At 40.7% G+C, this 22,414-nt stretch overlaps 1 protein-coding gene across 2 annotated transcripts in view; it reads right to left on the bottom strand.

The window, feature by feature from the left end:
• Positions 1 to 22,414, bottom strand: part of LOC119654317 (TWiK family of potassium channels protein 7-like) — a 439,773-nt gene that overhangs the window by 47,153 nt on the left and 370,206 nt on the right. For both annotated transcript variants that reach the window (XM_038059642.1, XM_038059643.1), the window contains exon 4: positions 2,865 to 3,067. In XM_038059642.1, coding sequence (XP_037915570.1) covers positions 2,865 to 3,067 — 203 coding nt within the window. The remainder of the gene's footprint in view (positions 1 to 2,864; positions 3,068 to 22,414) is intronic.

The raw sequence follows: 22,414 nt of genomic DNA, 5'->3' as shown, positions 1-22,414 counted from the left end.
AATATGGATTGTTACCCCAAAGATTATTATTATTTCCGAGTTATCACAATCTCACCAGATGCCGGATTTTACGTAATATAACACCAAGCATTTAGGCTCGGACAATCCTACCTACTTAAAAACTAAAGGGGCGCTGGTGGTAGTGGTTAGGGGTAGGTCAATGGGAGAATCCGTCAAGAACTCCCCGCAATATCGAGCACGTATGCAGAATGGTGTACTTTGCATGGTTTGAACGAGACTGTGCGAAAGTCCCAAGACATCAAGGGAAGCCGTCAGGGATTTGGGTACAATACCTGTAGCTGACAATATTACGAGAACTACAACCACCCGCTCGAGACGCCAAATTTCTTTGATTTCACGAGCCAATGGCTCATAGTTCACCTTCTTCTCCACGTTGCTGTTATGGTGGATAGCAACTTCAATTATATACGCGAAGTGACCCATCTTGTCAACTAACAGTACGTCAGGCTTGTTATATAGAGTATGGCGATCAGTCAGAACTTGCCGGTTCCAATACATGTTGTAAGCAGAACTATCAAGTGCAGCTTGCGGCTTATATCGGTAAACTGGACATGTTCCCGTGATCAGCCCATGCTTTTATGCAAGGTTTTCATGGATAACCTTACATATGGTCCAACATCTCGAACACCGAACCACACATTCTGCACTGGTCGTTCTCCACCCGTTCTTTCATTATAAGCTTTTTATAAGCTCGATTGGCGACGACGCCGTTTTAATGGCACCCACGAACTCCTCCGTCTGAGCAAAGAGCTCCCCAGCTCACAGACATCTGTTCAACAAATGCAAATCGACAAATGGCTACCAAAGACAATTAACGTGTTTGCTGTGCATTGCTTGCGACTTCCATTCATCGATCCGCTCTTGGTTCGACTTCACTCCACTCAGAGGATTGAAAGATTGATCCTTCAAGTTAAGTGTAGTCAGGATATTAAGGATACCAGGTGCGACTATTAAATACCTTCTCAGCGCATGGTGTCTACACTATCACAGCATCCTGGTATCTGGTTTTTGATGGCACCCAACGGTTGCCCTTCCGCGTGATTTTGTACTTTTGTACATACCCTTTCTAGAGAGAGAGCAGCAGATTGGTACTGGGATTACCACTAGTCTTCGGGACCACTTGAATTGACCACTTTTCGTGGGGATTTTAAGAATATCTAGATGATTGGGATGTCCTTGAACTGATGCGAGACCGAACGCAAGGGCCATCTGAAGATTTCGACAGCTACGATAAAGCTGTACATTTGATGAAAATTCCTTAACGGAAGACAAATTGGTAGAGTTGCTACGGTTTGCGAGCTGCGAGAGTGAAGTTGTAGAAGAGCGTCTCTCAAGCAGGCTCTGTCACCAATTGCACAGCTATTTTGCTGAGTCTGAAGTGGGTGCTGACATGAAGGCATTGCAAGAAATCCCTAGTTTTGAGATTCAGAATTGAGGTTGTGACTTGGTCTACTGAAATTGTCCGCAGATTGGACATTTGTTCGAAGACTGTTGTGAGGATCCCAAAGTTTTCTGTTACGGTTGCGGGCTCGCGAACACACGTAACCCCTTATGCTCAAAATATCGAGTTTAAGAGCCCAGCCCGAGTCATCAGGGTGTTCCTGCATCAGACGCACGAGACTACCAAGGCATTGAAGCGGGCCGACACGTGAGACTGCAACAATACAAAGCGACCAGAGAACGGATCTTTGGAGTGTCAGAGGTGGCGATGAAAAAACGAAAACGCTATACTCTTAGCTTACGTCAGTATTGGCGAGGAATAATGCGCAACCGTCGTCTCTATTACTCTGCGGTTTTCGCAAGCCGGCTTAGCAATGATATTCACCCACATTCGGATACCACACTCTTGGGTGAACCTGTCTCGGGACTGATTGATACCAGTGTCACCGTTAAAGGTGTAGCTGCCGATTTCGCACGGAAAATTATTAAAGATGGTCGGTAAAAGTGGAAGAAATTCCGCATCCATCTGAGGACAGCCAACGGGACTAGCCACTTGACAGTAGGCATAGTGTCGGTTGACATCACGTTTCTTGTTGGGAAAGAATAGACGTCGTTCCTCCTTATCCAGTCGTTAATTCAAAATGTACACCTGATTTTGGCTGATTTTGTGCGCAAGTTCAGACTCGCACAGGATTTATTCGCACCTTCCGCGATATATGAAGCTGATGCTGGAATCATATCTCCCAGGAAAGAATAAAATAAGGATGCTAAATGTGTTTGGAAGTGGAAAGCGTCCAGCCGCAGTTGCGAACTACTATATTTGATTTGAACTAAAAATGCATCTAAATTCAGCAGCGGAGTGAATGAATCTGCCTTGTGATATCGGAGACGGGGGCGTGATTGTCGTTGCGGCGCAATATCGCCGTCAATCGACTACGCGCTTGTTTTTACAGCAAAGTGCGAGCGAGCCGATACTTGTGAACCAGAGTGCGGGGTAACTTAATTTAACTTGTGAATGTATTTATTTTCTAAGTGGGGTTGGAAGCCAAAAGTGATGCACTGTAAACACGTGAATTGCCTCTGGCAGTTGTGGGTCGATCTCCATTTATTGAACAAATGGCTGTATGCTAGGTAGCTCTTTTCTGACTCAAAAGGATTTATGTGTGCATTTCGGACCTGATAGATGAGTGGTTAGAGCACAAGGCTGTCGTACGGAAGGTCATGGTTCAAATCTAACTGGTGGCAATGGGATTTGTATCGTTATCTGAAGTCGGATACCAGTCGACTCAGCTGTGAATGAGTACATGAGTCGAATCATACACATACATACGCAGTTATGTTTTATCAATTTTTTCAATAAATTTTTTAAAATATTTTTTCCATTTTCTAATATTTTTGCTCACCGATAGTTGTTAGCACTGTTAGGGAATACAGAAATGCTTGCGCGAAGGTCCATTCATAGTCTTGAATTTCAGCAACGTTCTGGTTGGGATTAAACACAACAGCTCCTGCTGATAGACCATTGTGACCAAGCTGCGATGCGATGTCCTCCGCGAAACGTTTTACCAGTTTATTTTGCAATCGAACTATTTCCAACGCAGCTAACCTAGAATGAGATATAATTAATTCTACAAATACGCTATTTTGAATTAATTATTTAAAATTACTTTATAAAGTATTCTTATAAAGGTAGTTTCTTAACGTAATGAGACCTAGAATCCTTTGAGATTCCTGAGGATTTTTGACAGCAAACACATAATGACGCACACATATATACTAGATGCAGTAGACACTTGTGAGCATTATTATTGTACTTTATCACCATATCGAAGCTACAACGCGCCGTGCTCATTCCACTCGAAGTTATCAGCAGAACTACCTAACTAGTTTTTTACGTCTATCAATCCACGCAATCGCATGTGGCATACAACTTTAGCAATGACGATGAGATAAAATCGCTTTTGATAGCGTCCCAATACATTACAATATTCTCTAGCGAGTTTTACAAAGTTTTCATCGTCCACGCAACAAGTAAGTGTTATTACTAGTGGAGAGTAGCAGGGCTGCGGAAACAACTTGCACTAAATTTAGGGGATAGAGTTTCTGCCCCTTTGCGAGCAGAATCAACCTCAACAAGTCGGTAAACCGGAAGCTGGACGCTTCAGGTATGAAAGGTTTTATGTATTTCTTTTATAAAGACATTGAATGTGAATTTGCCCCAATTAGCACGTAACACGGAATATATGCATATACATATTATGTGAGCATATTCACTTTCGGCTGATATTGACATTCAAATTTAGAATTTCCAAAGAAGTGGCAACTTTGACCTATTATAACTTTGTTAGTAATAGTGCGATTTCCACCAAACTGAGTACAATCAAGCTCTATATTATAGCCTACATTACATACATACTGTGGTGCTAGGATGAACTTAAGGGGGATTCTGCAGCCAAATACTGAAAATTGTAGTGATACACTATTATTAACGTTATTTCAAGAGATATCGGTATGAAAGGTATTTCGGAGCTTAGCGACCATATAGTGGTATCCTCTTTTTCCGATTTTGCGGTTGGGCAGTTTCTGAGAATGGTTTAGTGACTTTGGCCTGCCCAAACCTGAATGATTGAATGGCTAATGACTATGTTGCCACATGAAGGAATGCTTACGTGCGGAGTGAGAGAGCTATCAAATGATGTTCATTACACAGACTTGTATGGAGCAATATAGAATAAGTCCGATGCGTAATGCGGCACGTAGTGAAGTTCCGAAAATTGAAATTTTGCGATGCGTGACGGATGATAGCTGTTGACATTCCAATTTAGCGGCGCTTTTCGTTTTCGGAAGTTAATTTTGTATGTGATTAATTTGAATAAATTCGTTTTGAGAACTGCGAAGTTGAATTGCAAGTGCTAATTATAATAGTAACGTTATTGCATTAGTACCGTCGCTTCGATTCATAACAATTGAATTTAAGCCGACGGTATGTGCACAAGAGTACTCTAAACGAATTCTGTTATCTAGAACAGTCCACAGATGCTCAATTAGATTCGAATCTGGCGATTGAGCCAGCCACCCTAATTGTTCAATACCGTTTTCGATAAAAAACTGTTTTGCAATTTTACTCGTGTGCTTGAGTTCATTATCTTCTTGGCCAATATAATCACCCAAGCGCAGGTTTTCTTTTAAAATATTTTTTTCTTTTTTAGTCTTTTTACTGAGCACATTGCCTCCTATAGTGTACTGTAGTGTACCGTTACGGTCATGAATGAAGTGCTCTAGAACAGTTCAAGGCCCTGATCCAATATGGATTGTTGCGGCAACGACTATTATTATAAAATGATTGGGGTATGTTATTTTTTTTTGCAAATGAGAATCGTTTCGTAATGTTGGCTGCACGCAGTAGAGGCTGCTTTTTGTAACAATAACTCCTCATTCCTGCTCCAGTTAGTCTTGTTTGTACTGTACGTGACGAAATGTTCAAATTTGTGGGTTCTTTTATTTCTCTTGCGGATTTAGTCTTGTAGTAGTCTTCCACTCTGGGCCATACAATTTCTGAAAACTTTCAGTCGTTCTGCGAAATTTATATTCTCCCAATATTTTTCTTACTCCGGAAATGGCAAATTTAATATTTCGCTGCCAATTCTTTATATCCTTGGTCACCAGCCCGACAAATCTTTCGCTTTCTTCATCATCATCATCATTAACGGCGCAACAACCGGTATCCGGTCTAGGTTTGCCTTAATAAAGAACTCCAGACATCCCGGTTTTGCGCCGAGATCCCCCAATTCGATATCCCCAAAAGCTGTCTGGCGTCCTGCCCTACGCCATCGTTCCATCTTAGGCAGGGTCTGCCTCGTCTTCTTTTTCTACCATAGATATTGCTCTTATAGCCCAGGTGGGATCATCCTCATTCATACGGATTAAGTGACCCGCCCACCGTAACCTATTGAGCCAGATTTTGTTCACAACCGGACTCGTCCATCCTCATGTAGGGGCCAAAAATTCTTCGGAGAATTCTTCTCTCGAACGCGGTCAAGACTTCGCAATTTTTCTTGCTAAGAACCCAAGTTTCCGAGGAATACATGAGGACTGGCAAGATCATAGTCTTGTACAGTAAGAGCTTTGACCCTATGATGAGACGTTTCGAGCGGAACAGTCTTTGTAAGCTGTAATAGGCTCTGTTGGCGGACAACAACCGTGCGCGGATTTCATCATCGTAGCTGTTATCGGTTGTGATTTTCGACCCTAGATAAGAGAAATTATCAACGGTCTCAAAGTTGTAGTCACCCATCTTTATTCTTCATGTTTGATTCCGGTTTGATTTTGTTTGTTGGTTGGTTTTCGGTGCTGACGTTGCCACCATATATTTTCTCTTACCTTCATTGATGTGCAGCCCAAGATCTCGCGGGTGGTTCTTCCCATGATGTCGATATGGTCAGCATAGGCCAGTAGTTGGGTGGACTTAAAGAGGATCGTACCTCTTTCATTTACATCAGCATCACGCATCACTTTCTCGAGGGCCAGGTTAAAGAGGACGCACGATAAGGCATCCCCTTATCGTAGACCGTTGTTGATGTCGAATGGTCTTGAGAGTGATCCTGCTGCTTTTATCTGGCCTCGCACATTGGTCAGGGTCAGCCTAGTCAGTCTTATTAATTTCGTCGGGATACCGAATTCCCTCATGGCCGTGTACAGTTTTACCCTGGCTATGCTATCATAGGCGGCTTTAAAGTCGATGAACAGATGGTGCAGCTGTTGTCCATATTCCAACAGTTTTTCCATGGCCTGCCACAGAGAGAAAATCTGATCTGTCGCTGATTTGCCTGGAGTGAAGCCTCTTTGGTATGGGCCAATAATGTTCTGGGCGTATGGGGTTTTCCGGCCTAGCAAGATAGCGGATAATATCTTATAGATGGTACTCAGCAACGTGATACCTCTATAATTGCTGCACTGTGTGATATCTCCCTTTTTATGTATGAGACAGATAATGCCTCGTTGCTAATCGTCAGGTATTGATTCGCTGTCCCATACCTTGAGCACAAGTTGATGAACCACTTAGTGTAACTGGTCGTCTCCATATTTAACCAATTCGGCTGTAATTCCATCGGCTCCTGGTGACTTATGATTTTTAGCCCATGAATTGCACGGACTCTTTCTCCTAAACTTGGTGGTGGCAGTATTTATCCGTCGCTTCAGTTGGCGGGACCTCCAACTCGCGAATGTTCATCATTTGTTGATGCTTCATCTCCAGGTCCTCTGCTGATTGCGGTTATTGCGGCATCCATTTCCCTCTTATAGGTGTCGCGGAGGGCTGTGTTGTGGATGGCTTCCGTGTTCACTCTCACCTGATTGTCAAAGGGAATTCTAGGTGGTGTTGTTATTCGAGCTCGGAGCGCCATGCCAACGAGATAGTGATCCGAGTGTATATGGACCCCCCTATATGTTCTGACATTCATCAAGGCTGAGAGTTGGCGGCGTTCGATCAACACGTGGTCAATTTGGTTGAAAGTGGTGCATTGCATCCTGAAAGAGCTTGCGTGAGGTCGCAAATTATTGATGGTCGTGTGAAGGCGGTTCTTAATCGCATCACATCTCCTCAATTTGCGGGTGAAATGGCAAGTCGCCTTAGCGTACGAATACGCGCGGCTCTTCCAAGCTGAACATAAATCATTTGTTGGTTTTAACGGTCTCCTCGCAGAGTTATTTATCGCTGTACCCGCAGTTACTACAGATTTCGTTCGTACAGAAGTCTTGGGGATCCAGGGAGTGGAAGACGGGCTGATCATTAAGATTCCAAAGAAGGCATCCGTTTCGAGTGTGAGAATTGGAGAGGTATCCGCGTGTTCCCTGCCTTCGCATGGATAATAGCTAAAATAATCCCGCAACGTATTAAGGAACACCTCAAATGCTTGATCCTGGTTTCCGCTACGGGTCCCCCTGCATTGATCATCATCAGTTTCGAGAGAGCCGTCGGTTGCGTGAACCGGGAGTATTTTTGGAGTACTCTTACTAGAAGGGGCATTCCGAAGTAATTGGTAGTTATTATCAGATCGACATATGATGGCGCAAAATTACACGTGCTGCAAGGAGGTTGAGAGCGTAGTTCACCAGGGTTGCATCCTCTCACCGATGTCATTTCTTCTGTTTATCGATGACGTTCCAAATGCTGCTTGGTACGGAGAACGTGGGGGAATTCAATCAACTATGAGATCTTTCCTCAAACAGTTTGACTACTCTAATGACATCTTTTCGTTCACTCACAGGTTCATGAGCTTTGACCAAATGGGTATGGATTTGGAAAAAGAGGCAACGCTTTTGCTGCATCGTTTAGAATCTGAAGATGCAGTTATCTCAACTTGTTCTGTGCTAGTATTCTTTCTGTATTGCTATATAGAAGTAGCACATGGAAAGTGGTGTCCACTGTTACTCAAAAGCCCGAAGTTTTCCTGAAGAACTATCTGCGTCATATCATCGAAGTATGCTGACCTGGCACTATCTCAATCGAAGAACTTGGTCAGCGCACAGGCCTGCCATTCGTACGCACTATGATCGGAATACAGAAGTGGTAGTGGGTAGGTCACACACTGATAATTATAATAATAAAAGTGGCGATAATTACATTCTGGGCTACGCCAGGCAGGCGAATCCACTCGTCCAAGATGGAGGGCGAGTGGGTTGCTCTTAGGGCAATTGTCGCGAATCATGGCGCGCAGGTATGGTGGACGCGTTATACCCCACCAAGGGGTAAATGGGAACCATATATGCATATGGGCGACGGGCGTATGAAAACATCTTAGCTTTCCTTTTTCCATCAATCAAATTTCAAAACATTGCCGATAGCCGATATGCCCTATGGTTTTAACGCATCTAACTGCTTGATGTTTGGTTCTGGATGAACAACCCCCGAACGTGCCAGTTGGTGGAAGGAGGGGTAAATTTTCTGTCCATTTCAAGCCAGTACTCCGGGGAAACTAGGTTATGTTTAATGTGGCTACGTCCGGTGCACAAAAAGACAAATTCCCCAAAGTATCCGGGAACTTATAAACCTGACTGGAAACTTAGAAATATAAGCTTAAGTTGAAATTAATGTCCATATTTTTTTTATAGTTAATATATAAATTAAGAAAAGAACTACGTAATGTTCCTTATACTGTAAATATTTTTATTTTGCTTTCGCATACAATAGTAGTGCCTCCTTCCTCAGTGCTAGTACCTAATTCTAAATTAGTTCTTTTCTTAATTTAAATGTAAGCTCCCTCTTCCCATTTCCCCAAATGGCACCATTTCGACGGGTTTTTAATACCCTTCGACAAATCCTGAACACAGCTTGTCCAGACCAGATTAGTTGGCTTCATAGATCTGGGTAGGATCTCAATACATCTTCTTCACAGAGGAACTCGTCCTTTCCAATATATTTCATGAAAATGCGGCTTTTCGCAAGCCCCAGGTGAAATTCCTGAATTCGAGAGATGTGATCACTATGACAGGGGGAACCCTCATCATAAATCACTGAAACTCGAAGTTTGGCACTTACTAGGTCGTACTCATGCCGTAGCAGGATGCACTTCAAAATGAATGGGTAACCCTAATTCAGCTACCTCCTTGTTCGGGCGCTTCACATAGTCTGTACATACTAGCACGGACCAACTCCCATGTATGCTACTGTCCTGGTGGAAACTCGGCTGGCAGCAATTTTGTGCTGAATAAATATGTAGTATTTGCTTTCAGAGCACCGATAGTGCAGGAAAAAAGGTCGCAAGAATTAATTCCGCAGGTCGCTTTCAAGTTCTAACGGTTATCTTCAGCCTGCAAATATATGGGGACTTTCCAAGTTCAAGCGATAATCACGCACTCTGATTGTTCCGAAATTACAGATAAATCTTCTATTAAATCCTCAAAGTATTCAGTAGTCCTAGAACAACCTGGTTGTGAAACGATGCAGTAACTGTGGTGGTAACCACAACCCGAACTACAGAGGTTGCTCTATCTTCTACCCTGTAAATAAATGCTATCCAGCGGCAGCAAGAAACGCAGGTACCTGATGTAACAAGTAAACCTAGTTTAGAAAATAAACAGTCGCCCAAGGTATCTCACGCTGATACACTCAAAGCAAGTAGTTCTATAAAAAATACAAATCAAGGTGAGATTTTAAAAGTTCCCCAATCCCTTGCTAACAGCATCTACCAACTAACCGCGACTATGCATCAAATGTAACTGATGAACATGGTTAATGACAGACTGAGCTATTAATCAAAGTAGCCCTGTTATGAAGTAATTGAAAATAGCCAACTGGAATATCAATGGAATCCTTAGCCACAAAAATGAAATAGAATTCCTTTTAGAATTAGAAAACATTGATATCTTGCTCGTATCTGAAACTCTCCTCGCTCCCAAAAATTTTCTTAAAATTCATGGATACACCATCTAATATTCTGGACATCCTGATGGCAAGCCGCATGGCGGGTTGAAATTAATGAAGAAAAATACCGAATTCAAGTCTACCCTACTTTGTGTTGACAACTATTATATCTTCACTACTCAGCCATCAACATTACTGAATCTCCATCTTTACAGCTAGAGTCTACTGCCCACCTAAACCTAATATAACGACGGCACAATTCGACACTTTCTATAATGTTAAATCAGCGCACCGAGGATCCCACTTAACATCCCCTAAGGGCAAACAACTCCCAATTACTATCTTTAACATCCCCCCTATTTATCAGGTTTTGAGCCAATCTACTGGCCAGCTGATAGTTAGAAAATGCCTGATCTAGTCGATTTTGTTGTCACGAATGGAATTAACACTCACTCGTCACCATACATCTTGAAAAATAACTTTATAATGGAAACAAGTCGGAATACCGGAAGCTCGCGCTTCGGGTATAAAGGTTTTGTGTTCATCTTATGTAAGAGACGCACATTTTTCTGTCCGTATATAGTTACAAATCCAACATAATCCTGTTGAAATATTATCATTTACATTTCAACAAAAACTAATTCTTTTCTACTTTTATTACTGTACCCTAATAAACCTTTTTACTTAGAAAAGAGATAAAGTCCGGAACTCATTCTTTTACTGTTTATACAAGTGTGCAAGTAAAATGAGTTAGATAAATGCTTGTGGTACATATAGTTACATATCTGCTAGTTTTGTTCAATAAGTTTAGTCTTCGATAGACCTTTCTGAAGTAAGTAAGTCACTCCTTGCTTAGTAGTGAAGATTAATAAAATTAATAATAGAAAGAAAGAACAATTGTGTTTTCATTAAATTGATTCTGTGCCAATATTTCAATAGGTTATGGGCCCAGTACACGTTGTGAATTAGTTTCGGTTTTGAAAAGTAATTTTGAACAATACAAAGACAGTGAAGGATTCTGTGAAAATTGAAAAACAATAAAATATAGGTAGTTATGGATCGTGTTAGTGCGAAAAGAAACATTAAACCCTTTGACGGTGAAAAATATAGTGTCTGGAAATTTCGAATTCGCGCCATTCGGTTAATAAAACCGAACTAAATGTTGTGCAAGTTGTAGACAGTGAAGTTCCAGATGAAATAACCGAAGAGTGGAAAATTGCAGAAAGGACTGCAAAAAGTGTAATAGTAGAATATTTAAGTGATTCCTTTTTGAGTTTTGCAAAGGAAGAACATACGACAAAAGAAATAATAAGTGACTTGGATGCAATATACGGACGAAAAAGTGTCGCAACCCAATTGGCTTTAAGAAAGAAGTTACTCTCTTTAAAGTTGCAAGGTGATACAAAACTGATAAAACATTTCACTAATTTCGACGATATTATTCGCGACATGTTGGCGGCTGGCGCAAAATTAGATGAAACTGATAAAGTTGCACATTTGCTGTTGTCATTACCGAATTCGTATGATGCTGTGATAACTGCAATAGAGACATTATCAGATGATAGCTTAAGTCTAGCTTTCGTTAAAACACGACTGTTGGACCATGAAGTTAAATTAACGAATGAGGGACGAAATTTATGTGAACAAGTGCTCCATGTTGAAAATGTGTCATACAATAAAAAGAAATTTAAGCAAAAAGGTGCTATGAATAAAAGCGACTTTAACAGACATAATAATAAAATTAATAAATTAAAATTCCCTAAAAATACAAGAAAATTTGAATGTCACCATTGTGGAAGGAAAGGGCACATCAAAAAGGACTGCTATTATTATAAAAACTCTAAATCGAAGTTCGATAAAAAGAATGAAACTATGGATAAGAAAAGTGAATCATCAGCAAAGAATGCTTACGCTTCGGGATTCGCATTTATGATAGGTGATAATTATGAGAGTGACCACGTGAAGAATGAAATAGAATTTGTCATCGATTCTGGTGCATCCGACCACATAATAAATAGAGAAGATTTAGCAAAAGACTTTGAGCATCTTCAACATCCGTTGAAATTATCTGTGGCAAAGACTGGATCATTTATAACAGCAACTAAGAGAGGCAAACTGAACGTAATCAGCAAAATAGGGATACAAGGAGAATTAAAGGATGTTTTGTACTGCCCGGAAGTTCCATACAATCTATTATCTGTAACAAAAATGCAAGCAGCTGGAATGACGATAATTTTTAATGAACGTGGTGTCGTTGTTCAAAAAGGTGGTAAGACCTTGATGACAGGTGAGCATTTTAACAGTATTTTGAAATTGAATTTTAAAGTTGGAATTTGTAAGACAGAAAATATTGATTAATGTTACGAAAGTCAATTATAACCTGTGGCATCAACGATTAGGACATATAGGCAAACAAAAGTTTATAGAATTGAAAAATAAACAAATGATTTATGATTTAGATCAAATTTGTAACATAAATCCTAGTGATGACTTGTGTGAAGCTTGCATTAAAGGTAAGCAAGCCAAGCTACCAGCTAATAAAGAAAAGGATAAAAATCATGTAAAAAGACCATTGTGTTTATTATTCATTCTGATGTTTGCGGTCCAATATCTCCTACGGCTATAAACAACAAAAATTAATTGTTTAGGATAAGTGAGGGATCCTAAGTCCACAACCACTTGTTGTTGGACCGGACCAAATGGAGAGCCATCCGATGCCACTCACGATCACGCTGCTCCCAGGGCAGAGGTGAGGCAGCGTCTGAAGAGTTGCCTCTGCCCTGGACGAAACCGTTTGTCCTACAATAACAAAAATTATTTTGTGTTATTTGTTGATGAATATACACATTATTGTGTGTCATACACGATTGCACATAAATCCGACGTTTTCCTGGTTTTTAAAGACTTTGTGGCAAAAACTGAAGCACATTTTGATTTAAAAGTAGTAAATTTATATAGTGATAATGGAGGAGAATATCTATCAAATGAAATGAAGGACTATTGTTGTGAAAAAGGTATTACTTATCATTTGACAGTTCCGCGAACGCCACAGTTGAATGGTGTTTCGGAACGAATGGTAAGAACGATAACCGAAAAGGCTCGATCCATGATAATTAGTGCTTGTATGGATAAAATTTTCTGGGGTGATGCAGTTCTCACTGCTACCTATTTAATAAATATCACTCCAACTAGAGCCCTAAAACAAACCAAGACACCATATGAAATGTGGCATGGTAAAAAGCCACAAATAAAATATTTGAAGATATTTGGTTCTACTGTGTTTGTACATAACAAAAACAGTAGAACAAAGTTTGATGATAAGTCTTGGAAGGGAATATTAGTTGGATACGAGCCAAATGGTTACAAAGTATGGGATGTTGAAAGAGAAAAGTATGCAATAGTAAGAGATGTAATTGTTGATGAACTTGATTTTATAAGATCAAGACCTATTGCGAAATGTGAAGGAGTTAATAAAAGAAACTCTGAAGATAAAACTGATGTTTCTGACAAAAAGTCAAAATCAGTAGAAGGTCAAGTATCTGAAAATATATCAGATAAAAATAATGTGCAAGTAGAAACTGATTCCGCTGGTATTCAGTCAAAATCAGTAGTTGACCGTGAAAAATCTGATAATAGTAAATCAGATGTGACAGATCCCATGAGTGAAAAAAATGAAAATGAAACTTCTGTAAAAGAGAATAATAGTCCGAATTCATCTGATAGTGATAAAAAAATTCCTAATGAACCAAGGAGAAGTGATCGAATTAAGTGTAAGCCATTGGTAAATTATAATGAAGATAATATAAATGATGATCATATTTTATGCGCTCAATCAATAATTTGCAAAATTCCAACTTCATATAATCAAATTAAAGATAGTGATGATAAAGATAAATGGGAAGAAGCAATCAGGGAAGAACTAAATTCTCTTTCAATTAATAAAACTTGGACTTTAGTACCAAGACCAGAAAATAAAAATATTGTTGATTGTAAATGGGTTTTTACAATAAAAAATGACGAATTTGGAAATCCATTAAAATATAAAGCACGCCTTGTTGCAAAAGGTTTTAGTCAGCAATACTTGGTAGATTATAATGAAACCTTCGCACCTGTTGCAAGAATTTCTAGTTTCCGATTCATGATTGCATTCGCCAATCAATTTAATCTACTAATTCATCATATGGATGTAAAGACAGCCTTCTTAAATGGCAAATTAAAAGAAGAAATTTATATGAAAGTTCCACAAGGAATATCATGTAAAGAGAATTTAGTTTGTAAACTGAATAAATCCCTATACGGTTTGAAACAAGCAGCAAGAAGCTGGTTTGAAGAGTTCGATCTTGCTTTAAAAGATAGAGGTTTTCGTAGTTCACCTGTTGATAGGTGTATTTATATTTTAGACAGAAAAGATATTTCGAAAAATATATATGTAGTACTTTATGTTGACGATCTTGTGATTGTGACTGCTGATATTGATACATTAAATAATTTTAAAACTTATTTGATGAATAAATTCTCAATGGTTGATTTGAAAAAAATAAAGTTATTTTTGGGAATAAAAGTTACTAGGAATAGTGAAGAAATTACTTTAGATCAGAGTGCATATATAGAAACAATTCTGAAGAAATTTAATATGCAAGATTGTAAAGCGGTTTCCACTCCACTCGAAAGTAAATTAAACTATGAAGCTCTTAGTTTAGAAGAGAACTACAATGCACCTTCTAGAAATCTAATTGGATGCTTAATGTATGTAATGGTATGTACACGACCTGACTTGAGTGTAGCTGTTAATATTTTGAGCAGATACATGAATAACAATAATCAAGAGTTGTGGAAATATTTGAAGAGAGTATTAAGATATTTAAGAGGGTCCACTAACATTAAATTAACATATACAAGAAACAATTATACTAATATATTAATAGGGTTTGTAGATTCTGATTGGGGTGGAGATGCTAATACAGATAGAAAAAGTACCACTGGATATCTATTCAAATTATTTGAAAATTGTACAATAGCGTGGAATATTAGAAGACAAAAATCAGTAGCAGCTTCTTCTACAGAAGCAGAGTATATGGCTTTATTCGAAACAGTTAGAGAAGCATTATGGTTGAAATCTTTATCAAAAAGTATCAATCTCCATATCCCAGAACCAATTATAATATATGAAGATAATGTTAATTGTATCAGTATAGCAAATAATCCGACCAATCACAAGAGATCCAAACACATTGATATTAAGTATCATTTTTCTAGGGAACAAATAGAAAGAAAAATAATCAAAGTTAGTTATATTTCAACAGATAATCAGCAGGCAGATATTCTAACGAAGCCCGTATCAGCAATCAAGTTTAAGGAGCTCAGAACAGCGATCGGCTTGGAGTAATATAAGGTACTTTAAGTGAGTGGTCTGATTAGGTTTTGACTGGGTTTTCCTAATCCTTGCAACAAATGTTGGACTACAGGTATTTTGTAATTTTCCCAGAACGAACATACAAAGGAGTGACTCTAGCATTTTTGATATGATAAATTCTTAGAATTTAAAACATTACATTTCGCACGATTAGTTTTTGAGGGGCAGTGTTGAAATATTATCATTTACATTTCAACAAAAACTAATTCTTTTCTACTTTTATTACTGTACCCTAATAAACCTTTTTACTTAGAAAAGAGATAAAGTCCGGAACTCATTCTTTTACTGTTTATACAAGTGTGCAAGTAAAATGAGTTAGATAAATGCTTGTGGTACATATAGTTACATATCTGCTAGTTTTGTTCAATAAGTTTAGTCTTCGATAGACCTTTCTGAAGTAAGTAAGTCACTCCTTGCTTAGTAGTGAAGATTAATAAAATTAATAATAGAAAGAAAGAACAATTGTGTTTTCATTAAATAGATTCTGTGCCAATATTTCAATAAACCCTTCATATTTTTCCAAACTACGAGACATACGTACATATTAGAGCCATGGATATCACGCTCACCCTAAACAAACAAACTGCTTATTACCTACTGTACACATATATGCACGTATCTAAATTTATCGTACCCATATTTCCGATTTACGTCTTATATCTCTAATATTTGAATTAGGCACTACCCGGAAAGTTCATTAGCACGCATATATTATATACCTACATACACACATGTCTTCTTGACAAATAACTAAAAAACTAAAACAAAATAATTGTCTGCGACCCAATTCATAAGAATTCATTTCGTTGTGGTATTGACGATTTGATATGTGATGATGACGTCATGCGGGTTGTAGAGTGCACGAAATTCACAAAAAATTGTAAAGTTTCACCCCCTATAACTTTGTTAATAATAGTTGGATTTTCTTCAAACTTGATCAAACTGTGCATCATATTCTTCATTACACGCATGCCAAATTTTGTACTTCTGGGATGAACATAAGGGGGGGGTGCCGGGTAAATTTCTAAAATGTGGAAATATACTATTATTAACTTTATTTGTACAGATATCGGAACCGGATATATTTTGAGGCCTAGATTTCGTAGAGATGCACCACTGTGATTTTTTTCAGATTTTTCGGTTGGATAGGTTCTGAGAACGAGACCTGTTACACTTTTTGTGGGTCATATTTTGAACCCTCACTCCCCTATGTTTCATCTAATATCAAATATTGAACCAGATTCGAAAAGTACTAATTGAGGCCTTTCATTTGATACCCTACATGGCTACATTCTGTGAAAAAAAATTTTCACCCTCCATTCACATGTACGGGGAGCCCCCCTTAAACTTAACACAAAATGGCGCCACTTATTGCATGTAAAGGGATCACCAGATTACATACTCTCACCAATTTTCGTGACAATCGGTCTAGCCGTTTCCGAATAAATCGGGTGTGACAGACAGACAGACAGACAGACAGACAGACAGACAGACAGACATCAACAGTCGACTGAGCTGGGCGAGCTTTAAAACGCTCCGCGTCTATTTGGTGTTTAATAACAATTTTGGAAACAGTGAGCAAAACAAAAAACAAAAACAGTGAAAGTTGGTGAATAAGGTGAAAGTGACAAACAAAAGTGTATAATTATCTGAGTACTTTGCAAGAAATTCTTCTTCATTGACTCTTCAGTGATAATTTTTCTCTTTGTTCATTTCATTTCCTTTGTTTGCCCTCTGTATTGAGCTAGATATTAATTAGCCGTTTACTGAATGTATTAGCGGCTACAAACTTGACTAGTGAATAAAAAAGGAAACTGACGATAGTGATATACGTGGTGCGGTGCGAGCTTGTCTGCCCGTCGACCACGAAGACTCAGGTTCGAGCCCGAGTAAGGACGGCGCATTTTTCATCAACATTTTAAATTTTGAATTCTAATTCCATTTCCACCCTGGGTTTGAATCCCACTGAAAGCGAAATTTGAATTTTCTATTGGTCAAGAATTACAGCATATTATCTTCACAAACACTATGGAATGCAGTGCTACGCTACAGTGCTACGGTAGGTAACTTGCTTGATTTGTTGTGATTAGTAGATTATTTAAAAAAATGGAAGGTGAATATAATCAACCCGGAGAAGAGACATCCGCCCGGACGTTGGATGTTAACACAACATCCAGCCTGGTCCCCACTAGTAAGGGCGTCGGCGAGAAGACGCCACTGGTAAATATTGGAGGCGACCCATTTAAGAGGAGCAGTAGAGTCATGCGATCCCCGGCAGCAAAGCCCGACAATGCTGACAAAATTAGCCAACGCGCCTCGATTAAGGATGCGAGTAGTGAGCCGGAGGCGATAACTAAGCTAGGGGCAATGATAAAAAACCTCATGGAGTATGTAAACGCTCGGCATAATGTCCATCACGCGATTAAAGACCAAGTGCGTGCTATTAGAGCTGCGTATCTTGAAGTACGAGAAGAACTAAAACAAAGTAGTGAAGGGAAGAAACAGGGAGAAACTGCAGCACTGCAGTCAACGCCTAGAGTGCTGCTTCCATCTAGGGGCAGCCCCTTCACTATTAAGGAAACTCCGGAGCTCCGTAAAAGACCGAGAGAGTCTAATGGGGAACCAGAATCTCCTCGGCGTAGCCAAAAACGCAAAATGGAGAAAACGCCTCCACGGCAACTTCGCGAAACACTACCAGAGCCTACGGCGAAAGACGGTAACTCCAATCGAGGTTCCACTTGGGCTAAGGTGGAAAAGAAGAAAAAGCTGCAGAAGAGAAGCAGGCCTGATGCGCTAATAATAACAAAAACAAGTGAGCTTACGTACGCTGATATTCTGCGCAAGGTCAAAACAGACACTTCGTTAATGGAGCTAGGTGAAAGTGTGAACCGCATAAGGCGAACACAGAAGGGCGACCTATTGCTGGAATTCAAACCAGGCGAAAACAAGTCAGAAGACTTGCAGAAAAAAATCGAGTCGTCACTGGGTGAGGCAGCAGAAGTAAAGCTCAGTCAAAATCGTGTGGTCATTGAGTGTAAAGACTTGGACGAGATCATAACGAAGGACGAAATTTGTCAAGCGCTACGATCCCAGTTGGGAATACAGTCGGTCCAGGAGCGAGATATTTTACGGCTGAGGAAGGCATATGGCGGCACACAAACTGCGTCCATAAGCCTAACACTTGAAGCGGCCAAAAGGGCTATCACAGCCAGTAAAGTTCGGATTGGCTGGGTCGTCTGCCGACTACGAGAGCAGATAACTCTAAAAAGATGCTTCAGGTGTTTGGAATTTGGGCACGTGGCGAAGAAGTGTACTAGCGTTCACGATAGGTCCGACCTGTGTCGTAAATGCGGAAATAAAGGCCACATTGCAAAAGCCTGCGAAGAAAAACCCAATTGTCTGTTCTGCAGGCAAATAAACGACATTGACAGCGCCCATGTCACAGGCAGCAGCACATGTCCGGTGTATAGGAAGGCGATCAACACTATGCGCAAATGAGGTTCCTACAGCTAAACCTGAACCATTGCCAAGCGGCTCAGGACCTGCTCTCCCAGACGATATTCGAAAACAAAATCGACGTTGCTATTATCTGCGAGCAGTACAAAAACCTAGACAGTGGAGTATGGGTTGCGGATAAGAGCGGAAAGGCAGCGATATGGACATGCGGAAATCGGGCCATAGAAGGAACCACCAAGATCCTCGAGAATGGCTTCACTAGAGCAAAAATAGGCGGAATATCTATTTACAGCTGTTATGCGGCTCCAAGCATTACGACAGAGGAGTTCCATTCTTTGGTGGAGTGGTTAGCAACAGACGCACAAAACCATAGTCCTAAGATAGTGGCTGGAGATTTCAACGCATGGGCTGAAGAATGGGGCAGCCGAGAAACGAACGCAAGAGGACGAATATTACTCGAAGCTCTTTCTCGTCTGAATCTTGTAGTGGCTAACACTGGATGCGTGAACACTTTCCGTAAGAGAGAAATGGGGTCGGTGATAGATGTCACTTTTGTTAGCGATGTTTTAGCTAAGGATCTGCAGTGGTATGTCAGTGACGAATATACACATAGCGACCACCAGGCCATCATTTTTGAAATCAGACATGGAAAACGAATGAAACGGTCTCGGACGAGAGCTGAAAGGTGGGCAGCTAATAGGTTTGACGAGGAGATTTTCGGAGAGGTTTTGCAGCAAAATACAGCGCTTGAAGGAAGCGCAGAAAATAAAGCTCTGCAGATTGGCGAGAAGTTGCGACGAGCATGTGACGCATCCATGCCAAGGTATGTTGTATCAGAGAAGCGAGTTCCGAACTTTTGGTGGAATTCTGAAATTGGAGAATGCCGCAAGGCCTGCCTCAAGGCCAGAAGGCGCAGTCAGCGAAATAGAAACCGATCTGGATACGAGCAATTACATGAAGAATATAAAAACGCTCGGAAGAAACTCCATGTGGCCATCATGAAAAGTAAAAGCGAACACTTTAAGCGACTGTGTAATGAAGCTGATACGAACCCCTGGGTTGGCGCCTATAAAGCCGTAATATCGAAAGTTAAAGGCAAACGCTCCCCACCGATCTCTTCCCCTACTCTGCTTGATGAAATAGTCACGGATCTTTTCCCACAGAATGTGAGTACCGCTAGCCTTCCCACTGTCGAGATAGACACCGCAGAAGTTCCCACGGTAAGCGAAAAGGAGGTCCTCGAAGCTGCGGATAAAATTGTTGGAAATAAATCACCTGGCTTGGATAGCATTCCCAATAAAGCTCTGAAGGCAGCAGTCAAAATAGCTCCAAATATGTTTGCCGAGGCGTTCACCACATGCCTTAAAGAAGGAGTATTTCCTAACACAATGGAAGAAGCAGAAATTAATTCTAGTCCCCAAGCCAAACAAACCTTTGGGTGAAGCTTCGTCCTACAGGCCGATATGCCTTCTTAATAATACTGGCAAACTATTCGAACGAGTAATCTATAACAGATTAATTCGAATTGCCGAAAAGGATGGCGGTCTCTCCGAAAATCAGTTCGGTTTTCGAAAGGGGAGGTCTACAACGGATGCACTTGTCCTAGTAGCAAACACAGCTAAGACCGCACTTGACGAGGGCAAATGTTGTGCAGTGATTACACTTGATGTGAAGAATGCCTTCAATTCCGCTAGATGGAGCAGGATACTTGAGTCCCTAATTAACTTAGGCGTGGCGAAGTACCTGGTGCGTATTGTTGCCGACTTCCTAATCGATAGGACTCTGTGCTGCGAATCAGATGAAGGAATGAAATCCTACCAAACGACATGCGGAGTTCCACAAGGGTCTGTCCTAGGGCCACTCTTGTGGATTATTATGTATAACGGGGTACTGACCCTAGACCTTCCTACTGGTGTGGCCTCCATTGGTTTCGCGGACGATATTGGTGTGACGGTTGTTGCACGCCTTCTCGAGGAAGCCGAACTCTATGCAAATGAAGCAGTCTATGAGATTAAATCCTGGTTAGAGAATGCTGGTCTACAGCTCGCAGAGCATAAGACGGAAGTAGTACTTATTACCAAGCGGAGAAAGTGCACTTCCATGAAGATCAAAGTTGGAATGCAAACAATTTATTCCAAGCCTGCACTTAAGTACTTAGGTGTAATGATTGACCAGAGGTTGAATTTCAGATTGCATGTGGAGGGTGCAGCAACCAAGGCATATAACATCGGAGCGCTGGTTGCGAGAATGCTACCAAATATAGGTGGCCCAAGGCCGAGCCGTCGACTCCTTATTTCAAGGGTGGTCAGTTCGATCCTACTGTATGCAGCCCCAGTATGGGCAGATGCACTGGAAAATATAATAAATAAGAAAAAGATTGGAGCTGCGTATCGCATAAGTGTACTCCGAACATGTTGCGCTTACAGAACAATTTCTAATGAAGCAGCTTGCGTGATAGCAGGAATGATCCCGATTGAGATTCTGGCGAAAGAAATACAACGACTTTACGATCGAACGTACCTCACCGGAGAATCTCCTGCCCGTCGGCGACAGTTCGCACGAGCTGAAACTGTCGCGGAATGGCAAGAGAAGTGGGACGAGTCAGAAAAAGGCCGATGGACTCACAAAATCATATGGGATATCCGGAAATGGATCGAGCGACCTCACGGCGAAGTAGGTTTCGACTTAACTCAATTCTTGAGCGGACACGGAGGCTATCGAGCATATCTGTACCGATTTGGGCGCGATGATTCGCCATATTGCCCACAGTGTGTAAACATTTCAGAGGACGCAGAACACGTCTTTTTTCACTGCCCCAGATTCGAAACTCAAAGGGCTACATTATAAGCTACAACCGGGAAGCACTTTACACCCGAAAATATCATGGAGCTTATGGTGAAAGCCAAGGGGACATGGACCGAAGTTGAAAAAGTGATTACAGCCATCGAAAAGAAGCTTAGGCAGGAGGAAGTCATCCGAAAGAATGAACGCGAGAGGAACACGAATGTTGACATGAGCGCAGAATAAATTCTGATCCAGCCCCGCGACGTAATACCAAATGGGAGTCCCGCGGGGAGAGTGGAAGGAGAAGGAGGTGGTTTTAGTGGGTAAGAGTCCCACATAACCGTGTGGCAGGAGCCTGCGGTAGCTTTTGAAGCTTTCCACCTTCCATCGGCAAAAAAAAAAAAAAAAAAAAAAAAAAAGACAGACAGACAGACAGACGGACAGACAGACACCGTCTCGATTCTAATAAGGTTTTGTTTCACACAAAACCTTAAAAACACTAAAGATCGGAACTTGCTATCTCAGCTTGACTATACCGCTGCTTCCTACTGCTCGATCTGGAAAGTTACTGAAAGTATTATGAATGTCAGGTTATCAGAAACACCACTCAAATATGAAACATTTAATCCTAACCCCGGCACCTAATCGGACACGGAACCACCAACTCCAACACCCCGAAGGGGAAGACTAAGAAAACTCACATTCACTGTCAAGGCTTCGAACGCCAAGATCAAGCATCTGTGTACTAGCAAAGTCCTAGGGCATGACCTAATAACCGGAAAGTTGCAAAAAATTCCTTCCTCAAGAAGGCAGAATGGCTATCCTGTATGTATTCAATGCCATTTTTAAAGTTTTGTTTGTAAAACAAAACCTTATTAAAATCGGTTTACTGTCTGTCTGTCTATCTGCCTGTCTGTATGTCTGTCTGTCTATCTGTC

The sequence above is a fragment of the Hermetia illucens genome, chromosome 4, assembly GCF_905115235.1.
Source record: "Hermetia illucens chromosome 4, iHerIll2.2.curated.20191125, whole genome shotgun sequence".
NCBI lineage: Eukaryota > Metazoa > Arthropoda > Insecta > Diptera > Stratiomyidae > Hermetia > Hermetia illucens.
This window is presented reverse-complemented; position numbering and strand designations above follow the sequence as displayed.